Raw genomic sequence first — 18,914 nt, 5'->3', positions numbered from 1 at the left:
TAGGATCATTTATTCCATTTTATTTTTTAAACCCAATCAAATAAAACCTTTCCTCTTCCCCCACCAAAAACAAACAAACAAACAAAACACACACACACAGAAACAAACAAAAAACGCTTTACAAAAGCTGGCCTCCGGCCAGCAGTCTTTCGTTCTCCCGCTAGGAAAAGGGTGGATTTGTTTAACCGCTTTGTTCTTTACTTTTTGACCTGCTGTGTTTAACCGGACCCTCGACCCCAATCTCTGTTAGGTATTTTAACAATTTTTTTCTTGTTTAAGTAAGAGATAAACTTTAGCGCTCCGTCCAAACTCCGAGGCTTAGATTCCCCCGGCTCCAAGCCTCTTCCCCGCCCCCCTGTCCCGGGAGGCTTTGTAGGATTCTTCCGGGAGCCACAGGGGAGGGGGACAGCGTTGGGGGTTGCAGTCCCCAGCCCGCCGCTCCAGGCCGCTGCCGCCCACCTGCCCAGCGGCCTCCTTCCCTGCTCAGCCCTTCCGCTCCGCTGCTTGACCTTTGCGCCTCCTGGAAGTCACCAGCCCGGTGAGCGCCGGGGACCGACCGGCCTCTCCGCCCGCTCTCCGGAGAGGAAAGGTCTGACCACAGACGATCGGAAGTCGCTGGGGCGGGCTGGAAGGACACCGCTCGCTCCCTACCCCCCTTGCCCACCCGAAGACCCGGGCCCCGCGCGCGCTCCACTCGGCTCGGCCAGGAACGAGGCCGGCTCAACCTTCAGCTTCCCGGGGCCTCGCGGTCGCCCAAGGCTACAGCGGCGCCACCCAACTGTGCCGAGGCCACCCTGCCGCACAGGTACCGCGGGTGCTGCACAGGCACCTGCCGCCGCGTACCGTCTCTCCGAAGCCGCAGCAGGGAGAGACGACTGCAGGGCCCCTGGCTCGGGTTAAAAGTCGCTATTGGGAAAAGTCCCGCTTCTCATCTGATCCTGTGCCTTATCTCAGATCGATAACATGAAGGCCTTTGGAGCCTGTGCCAAATTGTTAACAGCCAGCGAGACTTCCAAATCCTGGCATCGGGATTTAAGATTTGAGTTGTGTTTCTTTAAAAAAAAAATTAATTTCTCGAAAGGAATATGAAACCAGAGATTATTTTCCTTCCACCCCCCGCCCCCTCCCGCCCCGTCATGAATTCGCCCATCCGTGGGTGAGCCCACCCACTCCCAAGCAGAAAGGGAGAAGGGTGATGAGGCAGACGATTTGGGGCAGCATCTGGGCAGAGTTTGGGAAAGAGAGGAGACCCTGAAAAGTTGCCTCCTTTTCCTCTCCCACGGGCTTTCTTAGGTAATGTTTTGTTTGTTTTGTTTTGCTTCTTCCTTCTCCTATCATTTTTCTTTCTCTTCTCCCTGCTCGCTGGTCACACTCTGGCCTAAACTCCCAGCATAGAATGTTCCTGCCTGTGGAGTTCAAGTCTCCTTGCCAGACTGGCACGGTGCCTGCCCTGGGCGGCAAGAACTAGCCAAGGGGCCGTCAGTACCTACAGTGGCGCCCAGACCGGGGCCGCTTCTCCAGCCCTTCCATTGTGCCAAGCTGACAAATAGGTGTTAGGTCTAACTTAGTGTATATCCTGACCATATTTCTAGAAAGGCACTTTAGAAAAATGCAGAGTAGGAAAGTTCTGGCCTTTGAGCGGGCTGAGGGGGAGGGAATGGGCACCATCAGGGGATGGGGGAGGGCGGCGGGAGCTGGTGACCTGCAGGCGGGGAGGGGCCACCAATGACGGAGCTGCCCGCCCCCCCCCGACCCCCCCACGGGCACCTGCACCTTCGGGGGCTAAGGCACAGGCATAAAGGGCGGCCTTCCCTCCCGCAAGCAGCCAGCTCTCTGAGGGTCACCGACAATCAAGGTATGGATGCTGCGGTGTTGTGGGATTTTTCCTCGCTTTTTAAAAGATAGCTTGAAAACACGCCCGGCTAAGTCGATCAGAAGTTATTTCACATTATGGACTATCAGCTCACTCTTCACTGTCCTATAAGTCTCTTTCTGCCACCGTGCCTATTTTGTCCTGATTGAGAGAACGTGTTTTTCCAGTTCTGAGGAAAAACTCGGCCTGTACTGGGATCTTCCCAGGGCCTTAAGCCAGATGTGTTTGGCTGAATTTGCTCCACGCGATTACATTTTCTTTCCTCTCTTGCTACCTTCCAGACAGCTCCCTGTTCACAATGTCTTCCATTAAGATCGAGTGTGTTTTGCGGGAGAATTGCCGGTGTGGGGAGTCTCCAGTGTGGGAGGAGGCATCCAGTTCGCTGCTCTTTGTAGATATTCCTGCAAAGAAGGTTTGCCGGTGGGATTCGCTCAGCAAGCGCGTGCAGCAAGTGACCCTGGGTAAGCATGAAGGGCCCCCCTAAGCCCCCAACCTGCTCTGCCCAGCCAGCCATCATTTCCCTGGGGACACGCGGTCACCTGATGTGTCATTTCCCAGGGAACTTCTTATTGAAGCTACTGGGTATGCTTTAAAACTTCTGGAATGCCATGCTCTCTCTAGCCATACTCTGTGTCCTCCCACTTGGACCCAGGAATACATTTTGGGTGGTCAGTACTTTCCTCTTCGGCTGTGGGTGGGGGGCAAGAGTCCCCATTTGGTGCTGCTGACGAGGCACAGGCACGGTACGCTCTTTCCTTAACATCTTCAGATCCAGCCTTTAAACGTTGGGGATCCCAGCAAAGGCTGTACCCCTTGGGTTGGGCCAAGACCTTAATGGGCAAAAGAAAAGAAAAAAAGAAAAGAGCAGGCAGAGCCCTTCTTTGAATGTAAAAAGAAGAGCTTTCAGACTTGGAAAGCATCAAGCACGACTATCTGTTCACTGTACAAAATAAGATTCAGGACAAATTCCAAAGGCATTTGACTGCAATTCTGTTCAGGGCCACGTGATTCCCAGAGGAAGGGTTTCTCATTCTATGGCCCAAGCGTAGGAGCTCGATTAGAGATAAGGAAGCTTCTTGTTTTGTGTTAATGGGAAGAGATACCAGGAAATCCTGTGACCTTGAGACAGTCTCATTCCAGAGCTGGTGACCTCAAACTTTTTTTTTTTTTAAATAAGAGGGAACAACTTTTTAATTCACCCAGGGATGTGAGTGTGACTAGAGGCAAAGTGACTAGGACCAGAGGAGTTCAGAGCCCCAGGGGCGGGGGGGGGGGAGTGGAGTGGGGGGGAACCGATGCGTTCCCTAGTCCCTCTTTGCCAGTGTGCACACATTAGGGGGATATTCCCACCCCAATCCAGAACCACCCCCAAAGCATGGAAGGGGCTTCTGGTATCAGTTAACTTCGGAACTTACAGAAGTGCACTGGCAGAAGTCTCTGGATGCAGGTCGGGCTCCTCTCAGCACTGTCTTGCATATTCCCTGGGCCCCTCATTGGTGGGAATCAACTTCTGAACAAGACTTAGAGCTAAGAGCCACTCCCAGAGTACCCAGCACCTTGCACTTACTGACTAGGTGCTTAGAAAATGTTTCCAAGGGGTGCCTGGGTAACTCAGTCCGTTAAGTTACCTGCTAAGGTCAGGATCTCAGAGCCCCGGTATTGAGCCGCAAGCTGAGCTTGGCACTCACCTGGGAGTCTCCCTTTGCTCATCCTCCTCCACTCGCTCGCTCTTAAATAAATAAATAAAATCTTTTAAAAAAATGTTTTCAAAATAAATTTTTTTTTAAAGATTTTATTTATTTATTTATTTATTTGTCAGGGTTGGGGGAGAAGCAGGCTCTCTGCTGAGCAGGGAGCCTGATGTAGGTAGGACTCGGTGCCAGAATCCTGGGATCATGACCAGAGCCGAAGGCAGACACTTAACCAACTCAGCCACCCAGGCATCCCACAACTTTCAATTTAATACATAAGATAGGACCCCTTAAAAAAGACAAGTCCTGAATGAGAGGAAGGGAGAGATGTCAGAAAACCTAGTTGGTGGAACTAAGCCTGGTTTGTGTCTCTGAATTTCCTGGAGAAAAGGTGAATCAAGCATCCATTGGTCCATGATAGCTGTCCTGGGAGCTCCTGTCCCCCCCTCACCAACCTTTGAATTTGATGTGGCACCTGCCCCAGTGTATGGTGGCTGGAAGCTTCCAGAAGAGTTGGGTTTCATTCACGTTTCTATCTCTGCTGCCCAAGGATACTAATCAACAAATATACTCGGTTCTGGGGCCTTTGGCTTTCCACAGAAGGGAGGGGGCACTCGCATTGTCAAAAGAGCTGGAATCTGTTCGAAGGGAGATGCTAGGCGGCGGGGTGCCCGCGGGGTGCTGCTCGGCCACTGGCCCCCTTCCCGCCCTCTGATGCTGCTTTTGCTTCTGCAGATGCCCCCGTCAGCTCCGTGGCCCTTCGCCAGGGAGGAGGCTATGTGGCCACTGTTGGGACAAAGTTCTGTGCTTTGAACTGGGAAGATCACTCAGCAGTTGCCCTGGCCTCAGTAGATGAAGACAAGAGGAACAATAGGTTCAACGATGGGAAGGTGGATCCCGCTGGGAGATACTTCGCAGGTGCGGTTGATCTCCAGCCCCTATGGACCGAGCTTGGGAGAAAAAACCTGATTTGGGCTAAGTCTCACAGTTGTCCTGGGAAAATGTTACTCATAATGCGTCTTGGGTTCTTCCTTTATTATTACTTGAGTAGCTTTTCACAAAATAAAACAAAAATCCCAAGGGGCACCTGGCTGGCTCAGTCGGCAGAGCATGTGACTTTCGATATTGGGGTCGTGAGTTCAAGTCCCACACTGGGGGTAGCGTTTCCTTAACGGAAATGTAAACACTAAAGAAATAAGTAAAGTCTATTAAAATGTCATTGCTAAAGGTAATAAATCAAATTTAAAATAATGTAAAAATTGTTTTAAATCCCATGAGAAAAATTTCAGAATATCCCTTTCAAAAGTTTCCATCTCTGGCAGAGACCAAAATGTGCATGGACCTTTTGTAGTCTAAATGAGCTTTATTTTCTTAAATTTTTAAATTTTTGTTACTTTAAAGACTTTTTAAATTTTCTTTTTTTAAAGGATTTTATTTATTTATTTGACACAGAGAGAGAGCACAGGTAGGGGGAGCAGCGGGCAGAGGGAGAGGGAGAAGCGGGCTCCCCATTGAGCAGAGAGCCCAATGCGGGGCTCGATCCCAGGACCCTGGGATCATGACCTGAGCTGAAGGCAGATGCTTAACCCACTAAGCTTCCCAGGAGCCCCTAAATGAGCTTTCAAATAGAGGTTTCATGGTCACTGGCGATTTTTAAATTGGAAATAATTTCAAATTTACAGGGAAAGAAAAGTAAAAATAGTATGAACAACACACATCTGCCCTTTACCTAGATCCACCTGTCATCAACGTTTTGTCCTATTTGTGTGCTCTCTCTGTGTATAAACATGCTTTTCTCTAGAATCATTTGGAAGTAAGTTGCATATATCACGTCTTAACCCTGAAAGATACTACTGTGGGAATTTTCCAAGAAAAAAGACCTGTTCTTCCCAAGAAAAATGACCACAGTACAGTTACCAACTTAAAGAAGTTCATCATTATTCTGGTTTTAACTGATGTCCTATCTGTACTCCCGTTTTGTCCATGAACCAAATACTGTCCTTTACAGCATTGCCCACTCCCAAGTGGGGGACCCATTCTAGGATTATGTATTGCCATTTAGTTGACATGTCTCTTTAAACCTCTTTCATCTGGGACAGAGCATAGCCTTTCTTGTTTTTTTATGACACCGCTGTGTTTGAAGAATACAGTCCCACACAACTCCCCCCTTTTTTAATAGAACGTCCCTCGTGTTCCTCTTCTTTTTGTGTTTGTTTGATGTTTCCTTGTGATTAGATTGATGCCGTACATTTGTCGCTAGAATACTGCAGAGGTAACATGCTGTCTTTCTCCAGGTGTCTCACCTGGACACCATGTCCCTCATGGGTGATGTTAGTTTGGATCACCTGGTTAAGGTCTTCTCAGCTTCCTCTACTGCATCGTTACTATTTTTTCAGAAATTTTATTTATTTATTTTAGATAGAGGTGGGGGGGAGCAGAGGGGCGGAGGAGCTCCGCCCTGAGCGTGAGCCCCTGGCAGGGCTTGATCTTATGACCCTGAGATCATGACCTGAGGTAAAAGCAAGAGTCAAAGACTTAACGGACTGAACCACCCAGGCGCCCCCATAGTTGCTATTTTTTTTTAAAGATTTTATTTATTTATTTGACAGAGAGATATCACAAGCAGATGGAGAGGCAGGCAGAGAGAGAGAGAGAGGGAAGCAGGCTCCCTGCTGAGCAGAGAGCCCGATACGGGACTCGATCCCAGGACCCTGCGATCATGACCTGAGCCGAAGGCAGCGGCTTAACCCACTGAGCCACCCAGGCGCCCTAGTTGCTATTTTTAATTGCAATTTATGAACATGTTGTGGGGTTTATTAGTTATCTATTGCTGTGTAACAAATTACCCTGAAATTCAGTGGCTTAAAATAACAAACATTTTTAAAATGTTAAAATTACAACCGTCGTTACTTAAGGTTAAGAATCTGGGTGGGGCTTAGCCAGATGGTTCTAGTTCAAGGCTGTATCATGAAGTTGCAGTCAAGATGTTGGCGGAGGTTGTAGTCTCAGAACAGGGCTGGTGTCTCTCAAGTGGCCTAGAAGATTCACATCCAAGCTCACTCACATGGGGCCGGCAGGAGGCTTCGGAAAGTCTTACTACCTGGGCCTCTCTGTAGGGTAGGGCTGCCCAGAACATGGCTTCCCCCAGGGCGAGTGATGAGAAAGAGAGAGAATGAGGACACCCAAGACAGGCTACAGTCTTACTATAACCAATCTCGGAAGTGACAGAAGGTTGCTTCTGTCATGTGCTGTTGGTCACGCGGTGATAGAAGGGACTGTATCCAAAGGGTGTGAACACTGGGAGGCAGGGATCATTTGCGGCCATCTTGGAGGCTCCCCACAACACAGGGGGAGATGCTTTAAGACCGACCAAATGTCCGGGTCCTCATCAAAACGTCTCCCTTGGGTTTCAGATTTGTTGATGATTCTTGCTTGAACCAATGCTGACTGGGATGGTTGGACAATGGCTTATGTCCAGCTTTCTGTAAAGGTTAACTCTAGTTTCCAGTTAAATAATGCATTTCACGTATGTTTTCATTTACTTCCCCTCATAACAAGCTAGCCAGAGTTGATTCCAATACCTGCTATGTCCACCTCCTCACCCCATCCCCTCAAACCTTGCTGCCGTGGCTCCGTCCGCTTTCCGCATGGAAGGTACTCGAGGTCTGAGCAACCGGCTGTGGCTTGCTTCCCGTCTTCCCGGGCTTGACACAACCACAGATCTAGTCCAGGACAGGTTGAAAGATTCAAGAAGAGAATCTGTTGGAAGCCCTTCTGCCACTAATTTCTGCAAGATAAGGAAATATGATTGGATGTCCCACCTGCTGTTGAAATTGATTTTCTCTCTCCCTCATGGCTGCAGTTGACAGTTCTGTGGCACTTTGTGAGACAAGATAAAGGTGTCCTCAGAAGCCTGAGTCCTTAGCCTGGAGTCCCCAGTTCTTAACTTGTGCCCTGAAGGGACCCCTTAAAATTGTAGGGAAAATTGTGGGTGTGCAGACTGGTCACGAGCATCTGCCAGAAGCACCTGAGAACCTTTTTCTAGAGAGTTCCTAGCTTTCAGCAAGTGCTAGGAGGTGTCCCTGGACCAGAAAAGGGTAGGGTCATTTGATGGCGTGATGGAGTCTTGAGGTGGTGGGTCGAATCCTGAAGGTGAGGTGCCTGGGTGGCTCAGTGGTTAAGCATCTGCCTTTGGCTCAGGTCATGATCCCGGGATCCTGAGATCCAGTCCCACACCAGGCTCTCTGCTCAGCAGGGAGCCTGCTTCTCCCTCTCCCACTCCCCGTGCTTGTGTATCCCTCTCTTGCTATCTCTCTTCTCTATCAAATAAATAAATAAAATCTTTTTTAAAAAGAAGAAGAAGAAGAATCCTGAAGGTGTCACCACATCCACTACTGTGTCCACTATTAGATAGTGACATACGAGCCAGGGCTCCAGCATGTTCTTTCCCACTGAGGTAGAACCCTTTCCAAGCAGTGCGGAATTCACATGCATGTTACAGGCATCTCTTTCTGTGAGGCAGGCAGGGTCGGGGGGCACGGAATATTAGTAAAACAAACCCAATTGCCCTATAGCCAGAAACTGCTGTGTGAAATCCTTCTCCCCTGGGAGGATTTACCCTGTCCTGCTTGCTATTCAAGCTTCCCAACTTTTGTCCATTTTCTTTTAATTCATTCTTATTTCAAATGGAACTTGGTATACTAGATGAGCTTCCCAGTTTCTTCATTACAGTCAAACTCTGCTCTGTCCCCCAAGATCACACTCAAGTCTAAGGGACTATCCTATGGTGCGCTTGAGAAGAACGTGTGCTCTGCCGCTGTTGAGTGGAGTGTTTGGTAAATGTCACTTAGATTGGTTGATGCTGTTCAGTTTTGTTTCTTTGCTGATTTTTCTATATACTTGTGTCTGTTACTGAGAGAAGGATACTGACATCTCCAGCTGTAATTATGGAATTGTCTATTTCTCTCTTCAGTTCTGATTTTGGCTTTGTGTATTTTGAAGCTCTGTTGGTAAGCACGTACAAATTTAGGATTGCTATGTCTCCTTGGTGAATTGACCATTTTCGCGATATGTAGGACCTTCATGTATCCCTGATAATTGTCTTCGCTCTAAGTATATTTTGTCTGATGTTAACATAGCCCCTCCAGCTAATATTTTAATCAGTATTTGCGTGGTATAGCTTTTCCCATCCTTTCACTTTTACACGGTCTGTATCCCTATATCTGAAATGAGTTTCTTTTTTTTTTTTTAAAGATTTTATTTATTTATTTGACAGAGAGAGATCACAAGTAAGCAGAGAGGCAGGCAGAGAGAGAGAGGAGGAAGCAGGCTCCTGGCTGAGCAGAGAGCCCGATGCGGGGCTCGATCCCAGGACCCTGGGATCATGACCTGAGCGGAAGGCAGAGGCATTAACCCACTGAGCCACCCAGGCGCCCCTGAAATGAGTTTCTTATAACCAGCAAATAGCTGGGCTTTTACAAAATTTGTCTTAACAATAACTTAATTAATGTATTTAGGTTCTTTACATTTAGTGTATTTAGTGTAATTATTAATATGCTTTGACTTAGATCTACCATTTTGTTATTTGTTTTCTCTTCTTTCTCCCTGTATTTTTTGTTCCTCCCGTTTCCCCTTTCCTGCCTCCATTTCAGTTGAGTGAACCTTCTTTTAGAATTCGATTTTAATTTACTCATGGTGATCTTTCGCTGTATCTCTCTGTGTGGTTTTTTAAGGGTTTCTGAAGGGATTGCAAAATACACAGTTAACTTTTTGCAGGCTGTCTAGAACCAAGATTTACCACTTTAATGAACACTTCTTTATGCTATAGTTCCCTTTATAGACATACATATAAATCCCCTGAGAAAACGTAATTCTTGCTTTTAACCATCAGAAATATTTTAAAGAACTGGGGTGCCTGGCTGGCTCAGTTGGTGGAGCATGGGACTCATGATCTTGGGGTTGTGAGTTCAAGCCCACGTTGGGTATAGAGATTACTTAAAAATAAAAAATCTTTAAAAAATGGAATCGTCAACAAAAGAAAAGAAATATTTTCAAGAACTTAAAGGAGAAGAACACCCTATTATATTTACTGGTTCTGTTGTTCTTCCTTCATTCTGATGTTCCAAGCTTCCTTTTGGTATCATTTCCCTTCCCTTTAGCAATTCTGTTAGAGCAGGTCTGCTGGCTGTGAATTCTCCCAGTTTTACTTCATATGAGAATATCTTTACTTCACCTTCATTTTTGAAAGAATTTTCACTGAATATAAAATACTAGTCTGACAGTTTGTTTTTTCCTCTTTCGGCAAATGAAAAATGTGTGCCTTCCAGGGCGTCTGGGTGGCTCAGTCCATTATGTGTCTTGACTCTTGATCTCAGCTCAGGTCTTGATCTCAGGGTCGTGAGTTCAAGGCCCCCTGCTGGGCCCTGCACTGGGCAAGGAACCTACTTAAGAAAAAGAAAAAAAAGTGCATCACTTCCTTCTGACCTCCGTGGCTCCTCGTAAAATATCAACAGTTATTGAAATCATTATTTATCTATATGTCATATGTTATTTTTCTTTCTTTCTTAGGGATTTCTATTTGACTTTGGTTTCAGAATTTTGATTTTGATGTGTCTGGGTATAGATTTCTTTGGGATTATCTCCTGTTTGGGGCTTGCTCAGCTTGAATCTATAGTTTTTTGCAATGTTGTCCACATTGGATAATTTCCTTTTATATATATTTTAAGATTTTAGGTTTTTTTTAAAGTAATCTCTAGGCCCAATATGGGGCTCAAACAAACAACCACAAGATCAAAAATCACATGCTCTACTCACTGAGCCAGCCAAGCGCCCCTGGATAATCTCTTTTGACCTGTCATTCACTACACTAACTCTTTTCCTTTGTCATCTCTAGCCTGCTAGCAAAATCCATCTAGGCAGTTTCTCTATTTCATTTATTTTCTTTTTCAGTTCTAAAATTTTTATTTGGCCCTTTGTTGTGTTTTGACTTCTTTGCATTGCTTCTTTGCATTACAAGTCATATTGGATAATATTTGTGACTTTGTGACTATTATTTTGAGACCCTTGGTCTTTAAATCCTGCGGAGAATGTTGATACATTTGTCCTCATGAGCGATCTGTATATGCTTAGGTTCAGAAGGTTTACCAGAAAAGCTCTAGCCTGCTCTCTCTGAGCTGCCATTAAGATCTGGCCCCCATGTGGGCCACTCAGTGGCCGCCCTGAGACTTAGGAGTTCCAACCACAGCTGCATTCTCAGTCTTTGGTATGCTAATTAAAACCAGAGTCCTGCGCGTACCAGTAAAAGATGAGCCCAGGAGATCATAAACAACCTTATGGAATTGCATTCCTGAACGAAGTCCCTCTTGACTGTCTCTAGGTACTTTCCATTTTCCTGGAGCTGTCCTTGTGATTCCTCCAGCCAGAACCCACCTATCTCTAGGACAGCGCTCTCTCCAGAGCCAAGTAGCAGCAGGAGAGAGAGAGAGATCGAGCATAAAAGCAGCAGTGTTTGGGGGCGCCTGGGTGGCTCAGTGGGTTAAGCCTCTGCCTTCAGCTCGGGTCATGATCTCAGGGTCCTGGGATCCAGCCCCGCGTCAGGCTTTCTGCTCGGCAGGGAGCCTGCTTCTGCCTCTCTCTCTCTCTCTGCCTGCTTGTGATCTCTCTCTCTGCCAAATAAGTAAAAAATTAAAAAAAATTAAAAAAAAAAAGCAGCAGTGTTTGGTTCTGCCCTTTTGGAGCTCCAGCAGGAGAGCAATGTCCCCTTCCCCTGAGTCTTGATTCCTGCGCTTCCCTTGTACCCACCACTCTGCTGTCACTCCCCTTGCTGCAGAGCGTGGGGACTGGAGAAAGGAGTGGAAAAGAACCAGGGCATTTCTTCCACTCTCCGAGCCTCAGGAGTTTCCTCATTTGCTCCTTGAGCCAGATCGAGAGGGTTTCTCTTGGCTCTCAGTCTTCACCGCGGTGCTCGCTTCCAAGTTGGAGGCTGCATTGAGGTCAGGCTGGGACATACTGGAGGATAAAATGGAGAACTCGCCACCAGTTAGGCGGCACTGCAAGTTCTGCTGGTCTTCCCTGAGCTGCCCAATATTTTTACTTGTCGGAGTTTCTCAAGTAGCCCACTGGGTGTTTTGTCCAGATTGTACAGTTGCACTCAGTGGGAGAAAGTGGGGTTGGTGGAAATGGACTCCTCCTTATCCGGAACCAGACCTGTTGGTGTAATTTTCATTGGCATCATAAGCAAGGCAGTTGTCTTTTTTTTTTTTAATATAGGACCCAGATTGGGATTGCAGAATAGTTTCCTTGAATAGAATAATTTTTATTTTTTTTAATATTTTATGTATTTATTTTGACAGAGAGAGAAAATGAGAGGGAGAGAGAACAAGCAGAGGGGAGGGGCAGAGGCAGAGGGAAAAACAGGGCTCCCCGCTGAGCAGGGAGGCGATGTTAGACCCCATCCCAGGATACTGGGATCATGACCTGAGCCGAAGGCAGATGCTTAACCCACTGAGCCACCCATTTGTCCCTAGTTTCCTTGACTTCATGATGGGAAAGGAACCCTGGTCATAAAAGGTGCTGTAGGGCATGGGACAAGGTGCTATGCAGCTAAACTCAGTGTTTTGGGGGTCTTGTAGGCACCATGGCCGAGGAGACAGCCCCCGCGGTTCTGGAGCGGCACCAGGGGTCCCTGTACTCCCTCTTTCCTGACCACCACGTGGAAAAGTATTTTGACCAGGTGGACATCTCCAATGGTTTGGATTGGTCCCTGGACCACAAAATCTTCTATTACATCGACAGCCTGTCCTACTCGGTGGATGCCTTTGACTATGACCTACATACAGGAAAGATCTGTACGTACTTTTTCATTATTCTTCTTATTACTGCTGGGATTTTTTTTCATATGTGGTTAGCCGGGAAGCTGCCTCTTCTTCCTCGACTCTCATGGAAAGACCCTTACTTGTCAAATGAAGGAGGTGGCGGGTGTGATAATTCCTATAGTCATAATTGCCCAGACTCGACTAGGCTGCCAATCAAACCAGCGCCCTCGGTACACCTGACTCTGGCCACCATTGGCAAAATAGGGATAGATCCTTCCCCCGCTTCTTGCCACCGTCCCTCAAAAGGGACTTGCTATGCAATGGATCCTGTCCTACTAGAGGCGCCTATCGGCAGATAATGCACAGCAGAATGAGAAAAAGGAACGGGAAGCTAAGGTTGGGGGGTTGCAATTGCTCCTGTGTCCTTGAGTTAACCAGAGGGAACTACTCAGAGGCGAATTAATAATCTTCCCAAATAGAAGAGTTTAAACAGTAGCTGCTGAGTGTTCAATTCCGTCAGTGGGTTTGACATGAGCTGTAGGTGGGAACAGGGAGGGAAGAAATTCTTGAGAAAAATTTAGGAGGGAGCACTTGAAACTGTTTTGTGAAAGGTGCCAAACCGCCAGAGCAAACACAGTAATAAAAATGACTTGGGGCGGGGGGTGGGGGGCGGATCACAGCCTCGCGTGTAGATTTAATGAGAGACAGGTTATTTCAGTACGGATGTTTTACTTTGAAATATAGAGTTCCTTTTTTATGACTGTCTTTACCCATTTTTACTGACACATGGTTTTAACATTTTTTTTTCACTGTACCTCAATGCAGTTACTACAATGACCTGGATTTTGTAGTGTAAAGTTCCTCTGGGGTTTGATGGGGTTTTATGGGTTTGTTTGTTTATTTGTATACTGTGATTTCCCCCTTTCAGGCCAGCCAGTGGGCTCCAGAACACCCCTCCTTTCAGAAATAAGCTCTTTAATATTATGTTTTGATAGGATGATTTTGGAACATAAGGTCAGACAGAAACAGAATGCACACGTCTTACTAGTTTTTGCGTAGGAACTGTTCACATGGTACCATTAAGTGGCCTTCTAGATCTTGGAGTTTCGGTCAGACAGAAACAGAACACACACGTCTTACTAGTTTTTGCATAGGAACCGTTCACATGGTACCATTAAGTGGCCTTCTAGATCTTGGAGTTAATCAAAGTCGTCATTTTTATAAGGAAAGCAGCAAAGGTCTAACCACAGACCGAAATGTCTCCGAGCGGGGTATGCAGGGTTTCAGTTCAGCTCAACCTCAAAAAGAGCTACTGTTTTTTATTAAGAATTCTAGGGGCGCCTGGGTGGCTCAGTTGTTAAGCGTCTGCCTTCAGCTCAGGTCATGATCCCAGGGTCCTGGGATCCCACCCCGCATCAGGCTCCCTGCTCAGCGGGAAGCCTGCTTCGCCCTCCCCACCCCCCACCCCGCCTGCTGCTCCCCCTGCTTATGCTCACTCGCTCACTCTCTCTCTCTGTCAAATAAATAAATAAAATCTTAAAAAAAGAATTCTACTTCCTTCTTTCCCGCTTAGACAAATAATGTCTGTACCCAAACTAAAGAGAGTGTAATCACCCCCAAATCATGTGGCAAAAAATTCTTAGTTTGAGGAGTGCCCACTCATGTTTCTGGACATTTTTGTTTTATTTTTTAAAAAAAATTTTTTTAATTTTTTTTTAATTTATTTGACAGAGAGATCACAAGTAGTCAGAGAGGCAGGCAGAGAGAGAGAGAGAGGAGGAAGCAGACTCCCTGCTGAGCAGAGAGCCCGATGCGGGGGCTCGATCCCAGGACCCTGGGATCACGACCCGAGCCGAAGGCAGAGGCTCTAACCCACTGAGCCACCCAGGCGCCCCTAAAAAATTTTTTTTAAGATTTTATTTCTTTATCTGAGAAAGAGAGCACAAGCAGGGGGAGTGGCAGGCAGAGGGAGAGGGAGAAGCAGGAGCAGAGAGCCCAAGGCAGGGCTCGATCCCGAGACCCCGGGATCATGACCTGAGCCAAAGGCAGATGCTAAAGTGACTGAGCCACCACGCGCCCTGGACATTTTTTGTTTTAGAGTTAGAATTCGGGACGCCTGGGTGGCTCAGTTGGTTAAGCAGCTGCCTTCGGCTCAGGTCATGATCCCGGCGTCCTGGGATCGAGTCCCACATCGGGCTCCTTGCTCCACGGGGAGCCTGCTTCTCCCTCTGACTCTGCCTGCCACTCTGTCTGCCTATGCTCGCTCTCTCTCTCTGACTAAATAAATTTAAAAAAAAAAAATCTTAAAAAAAAATTAAAAAATAAAATAAAAAAAAAATTAAAAAAAATGAGTTAGAATTCTTCTGAACCATCCCACATGCCAGACACCGGATCAGCAAAAGTGATGAGGATTTACAGCCAGCTGGGGAGCTCCTGGTCTGATGCTCAGTGTTGAGTGGCCTGTTGTTTTGTTGTGTGTGTGTTTGTTTTTCTAACCCTAGCCAACCGCAGAAGTATTTACAAGCTGGAGAAAGAAGAACAAATTCCAGATGGGATGTGTATCGATGTGGAGGGGAAGCTCTGGGTTGCCTGTTACAATGGAGGGAGAGTGATTCGTTTAGACCCTGAGACAGGTAAGCCTGCAGCAAAATTTAAAAAAAAAAAATCCCTGCCATGTCTAGAAAAAATGAGACACTAGCGACTAGAGAAACTCCATTACTAATAACGTTATCTAGAGATACATTCAGAGGTCTCAGTAGGATAACTTTGGAAATAAAGGCCCAAGATAGTGCCCCAAACTTAGAGTCAGAACTTCTTTTCCTGTGGAGGTAAGTCTTTCTGGCCAAAACAGGTTGTCAGGGAAGGTTGGTTAAATGACCTCCACAAAGCTTTTTGAATATCGCTGATGTTCTGCAAGGGGTCCCAAATGGTTGTGCAGGTTGGAAATTTGCTAGAGCTGGGCTTTCAATAAAATATTTGCTGCTAGGGAAAAGACTCCAAACGGTGAAGTTGCCTGTTGTTAAAACAACCTCATGCTGCTTCGGAGGGAAGGACTACTCTGAAATGTATGTGACCTGTGCCCGGGACGGAATGGATCCCGAGGGTCTTCTGCAGCAGCCTGAAGCTGGTGGGATCTTCAAGGTGATCTGGCTCTTTCTTTTATTTTGAGGGAGAGGTGGGAGATCCTTGGCTATGTAACTGAGTGATTACTGCTTTTTCTTTTCTTTTTTTATTTTATTTATTTGAGACGACGAAAGAGAGAGAGAGCGCGCGTGCATGAGCAAGGAGAGGGGTAAAGGGAGAAGGAGAAGCAGACTCCCCACTGATCAGAGAGCCTGATGCAGGGCTGGATCCCCCCAGGGATCATGACCTGAGCCAAAAGCAGACACCCAACTGACTGAGCCACCCAATTGACTGAGCCACCCAGGTGACCCAGTTAGTGCTTTTTCAGACTTCCAAAACATAATTCTATTTAGCATTTTTTAGAGAGAGAGAGCACGCATGTGTGTGTGTATGTGCACATACAAGTTGGGCAGGAAGGGCAGAGGGGGAGAGAGAAAATCCTGACCCAGGGCTTGATCTCAAGACCCTGAGGTCATGACCTGAGCCAAAGGCAGATGTTTAACCAAGCCACCCATTTTTTAAGCTCATCATGCTAGATTTTTAAAAACATTTTATTTAGATTTCTTGGACTGTAAGTCCAAGATAATGTGTTTAGCCTGCTTTGCAGTACACCTGAGTGACTCAGTCTGTTAAGCATCTGCCTTTGGCTCAGGTCATGATCCCAGGGTAACTAGGATCGAGCCTGCATCGATCCTGCTGAGCAGGAAGCCTGCTTCTCCCTCTCCCTGCCACTCCCCCTGCTTGTGCTCGCTCGCTCTCCGACAAATAAAATCTTTGAAAAAAGAAAAGAAATAGGAAGATGGTAGAAATAAATTCACTTGTAAATCCAAGTTAATTGGGGCGCCTGGGTGGCTCAGTCGTTCAGCATCTGCCTTTGGCTCAGGTCATGATCCCAGGGTCCTAGGATCCAGACCCCCACACTGGGCTGCCTGCTCAGCGGGAAGCCTGCTTCTCCCTCTCCCACTCCCCCTGCGTGTGTTCCCCCTCTCTTGCTGTCTCTCTCTCACTCTCTCTCTGTCAGATAAATAAATAAATAAATAAAAGCTTTAAAAATCCAAATTAATGGCAGATGGTTGCTAGTTGGATTATTATCAATGTGAATATTTGAGTTGAACCTGCCCTAATCAAGTAATTCCTTTTTAAGATAGGAAATAAAACAAGGATAATTGGTGGCTAAATATATTATTATAAATCATAAAAATGCTTTTGAAAAATACTTGTGAACTACTTTTTAGCAAAGTTTTTCTCTTTTCTTTTTTAACAGATAACTGGCCTGGGGGTCAAAGGAATTCCTCCCTATCCCTATGTGGGATGAGTGGCAGGCCTTCTTTCCTACTGGAGAAACTTTTGAAGAAACGTAGAAAATTCTAGAGCTGAAATTTCAATCTAGTTACAAAAAATTAAAGAAATGATGCTATTAATAGGGTTAATTTTTTCCCAATTTTTAAAAGGTAAAACATTTTAATAAGGGGTTACAGGCCGTTTTGATAACATACTAAAATGCCTTCCGCAAAGGTATTATAGAAGTATAGAGAACTGTTCAGATGTCAACCAGCCTCTTTATTCTTTGCAAATTGCTAGAAGGGGACGGGGGGGACCATGTCTGTTGCACATTCCATACTTACTATACCTGAAGTTTCAAAAAACTAATAAATAATGTCTTAGTAATGACTTACTATGATTATGTTCCTTTTTATTTTCATCATAAACTAAACTTAAAAAATATACTGCAGTGCTAACCTACCTTCACATTATTCTTCATACATGCTATTTTTTGCAAGCTAAAATATTACTGGAGGGTAGGAATTAAACACTGGCAAAATCCATGACTCCAACTGCCACCTAATAAATGTAGAAGCCATATATCACTTATTAGAATACTTTTTTAAAAACAGCTTTACTGAGGGGCATCTGGGTGGCTCAGTCAGTGAAGTCTCTGGTTTCAGCTCAGGTCATGATCCCAGGGTCCTGAGATCAAGCCCTACACTGGGCTCCCTGCTCAGTGGGGAGCCTGCTTCTCCCTCTCCCTCTGCCACTCTTCCCAATTCATGCTCATTTGATCTCTTTCAGATAAATAAAATCTTTCTAAAAACAGCTTTACTGAATCATAATTGACCTACACGTATTTCAAGTGTACAATTTGATAAATTTGACGTATATACATTAAGGAAACCAACAGCACAAGCAAGATAATGAATCTGTCCACCACCCCAAGACTTGCCCTGTGTCTCTTGGTAATCCTTTCCTTTGGTCCCTCTGTATGTCTGCCTTCATCCCCAGGAAAACACTGATCTGATTTCTGTCACTATTAATTAGCTTTAAAACTGAGTAGTGTGAGGGCGCCTGGGTGGCTCAGTGGGTTAAGCCGCTGCCTTCAGCTCAGGTCATGACCTCAGGGTCCTGGGATCGAGCCCCGCATCGGGCTCTCTGCTCAGCAGAGAGCCTGCTTCCTCCCCTCTCTCTCTCTGCCTACTTGTGATCTCTCTGTGTCAAATAAATAAATAAAATCTTTAAAAAAAAAAAACTGAGTAGTGTGATTTCTCCAATTTTGTCCTTTTCCAAAACTGTCTTGGCTAGGGGTACCTGGTGGCTCAGTTGGTTAAGCATCTCCCTCCAGCTCAGGTCATGATCCCAGGGTCCTGGGTTTGAGCCCCGCATCAGGCTCCTTGCTCAGGGAGAAGTCTGCTTCTCCCTCTGCCTGCCACTCTGCTTACTTGTGTTCTGCCAGTCAAATAAATACAATCTTTTAAAAAATTTTATTAGCTATTCTAGTTCCTTTAGCCTTCCATATAAGTTTTAGAGTCAGCTTAACTCTATCTACAATAAAAACTCATTATATTGTTTTTTTAAAGTGTGCAGTGCATGCACACAGGAGCCAGCCCGAGGAGTGGGGGGCAGAGGGAGAGGGAGAGAGAGAATCTGAAGCAGGCTCTGTGACCCAGCACAGAGCCCAGTATGGGGCTTCATCTCATGACCCTGAGATCATGACCTGAGCAGAAATCAAGGGTCAGACACTTAACTGACTGAGCCCCACAGGCACCCCAATCATGCTGCAATTTTAACCAAAATTACTTTAAATCTGTAGGACAATTTGAAGAGAACTGGCATCTTTACTATTTTGAATCTTCCAATCCAGTGCATCTTTCCAACTATTTAAGTCTTCAAAGACTTTTTTCATCAGCATTTTGTAGGTCTCAGTATATAGGTCTTGCACATATTTTGTTAGATTTATATTTGAGAAAAATGTGTATTCTGCTTTTATGAACTGCGTGTTTTATAAATGTCAGTCAGATTCAGTTCGTTGTTGGTGGTATTCAGTTCTTCTAGATCTTTCCTGAGCTGTTGTCTTCTAGTCTTAGCCATTAATGAAGAAGGGTTGTTAAAGTTTCTAACTATAATTTTGAATTTGTCTGT

At 45.9% G+C, this 18,914-nt stretch overlaps 1 protein-coding gene across 4 annotated transcripts; it reads left to right on the top strand.

Moving 5' to 3' along the window:
• The first annotated feature begins 378 nt into the window (after window positions 1–378).
• Window positions 379–17,171, top strand: RGN (regucalcin). Of its 4 annotated transcripts, none has more exons than XM_082718188.1 (7): window positions 379–589; window positions 2,155–2,334; window positions 4,300–4,482; window positions 12,195–12,410; window positions 14,879–15,010; window positions 15,364–15,518; window positions 16,765–17,171. In XM_082718188.1, exons 2-7 carry the CDS (start codon window positions 2,172–2,174, stop codon window positions 16,813–16,815), a joined length of 900 nt encoding a protein of 299 aa, XP_082574314.1. In that variant the 5' UTR covers window positions 379–589; window positions 2,155–2,171; the 3' UTR covers window positions 16,816–17,171. The 4 variants fall into 4 exon arrangements, with proteins under 4 accessions (XP_082574314.1, XP_082574312.1, XP_082574313.1 ...); XM_082718186.1 differs by having other exon boundaries at window positions 475–805; XM_082718187.1 differs by lacking the exon at window positions 379–589 and adding an exon at window positions 1,115–1,293.
• The last annotated feature ends 1,743 nt before the right edge of the window (window positions 17,172–18,914 follow it).

The sequence above is a fragment of the Mustela nivalis genome (genome assembly GCF_964662115.1).
Source record: "Mustela nivalis genome assembly, chromosome: X".
Taxonomy (NCBI): Eukaryota; Metazoa; Chordata; class Mammalia; order Carnivora; family Mustelidae; genus Mustela; species Mustela nivalis.
Note: the sequence above shows the minus strand (reverse complement) of the source record. Positions and strands in the feature narration are given on the sequence as shown.

Excerpts from the sequence above, each read along its gene's own strand:
- RGN (XM_082718188.1), top strand. The coding sequence starts at position 2,172 with ATGTCTTCCATTAAGATCGAGTGTGTTTTGCGGGAGAATTGCCGGTGT. Across the intron at positions 12,411-14,878 it reads CCTACATACAGGAAAGATCT|CCAACCGCAGAAGTATTTAC; the intron begins GTACGTACTTTT and ends TTCTAACCCTAG. Across the intron at positions 15,011-15,363 it reads TCGTTTAGACCCTGAGACAG|GGAAAAGACTCCAAACGGTG; the intron begins GTAAGCCTGCAG and ends ATTTGCTGCTAG.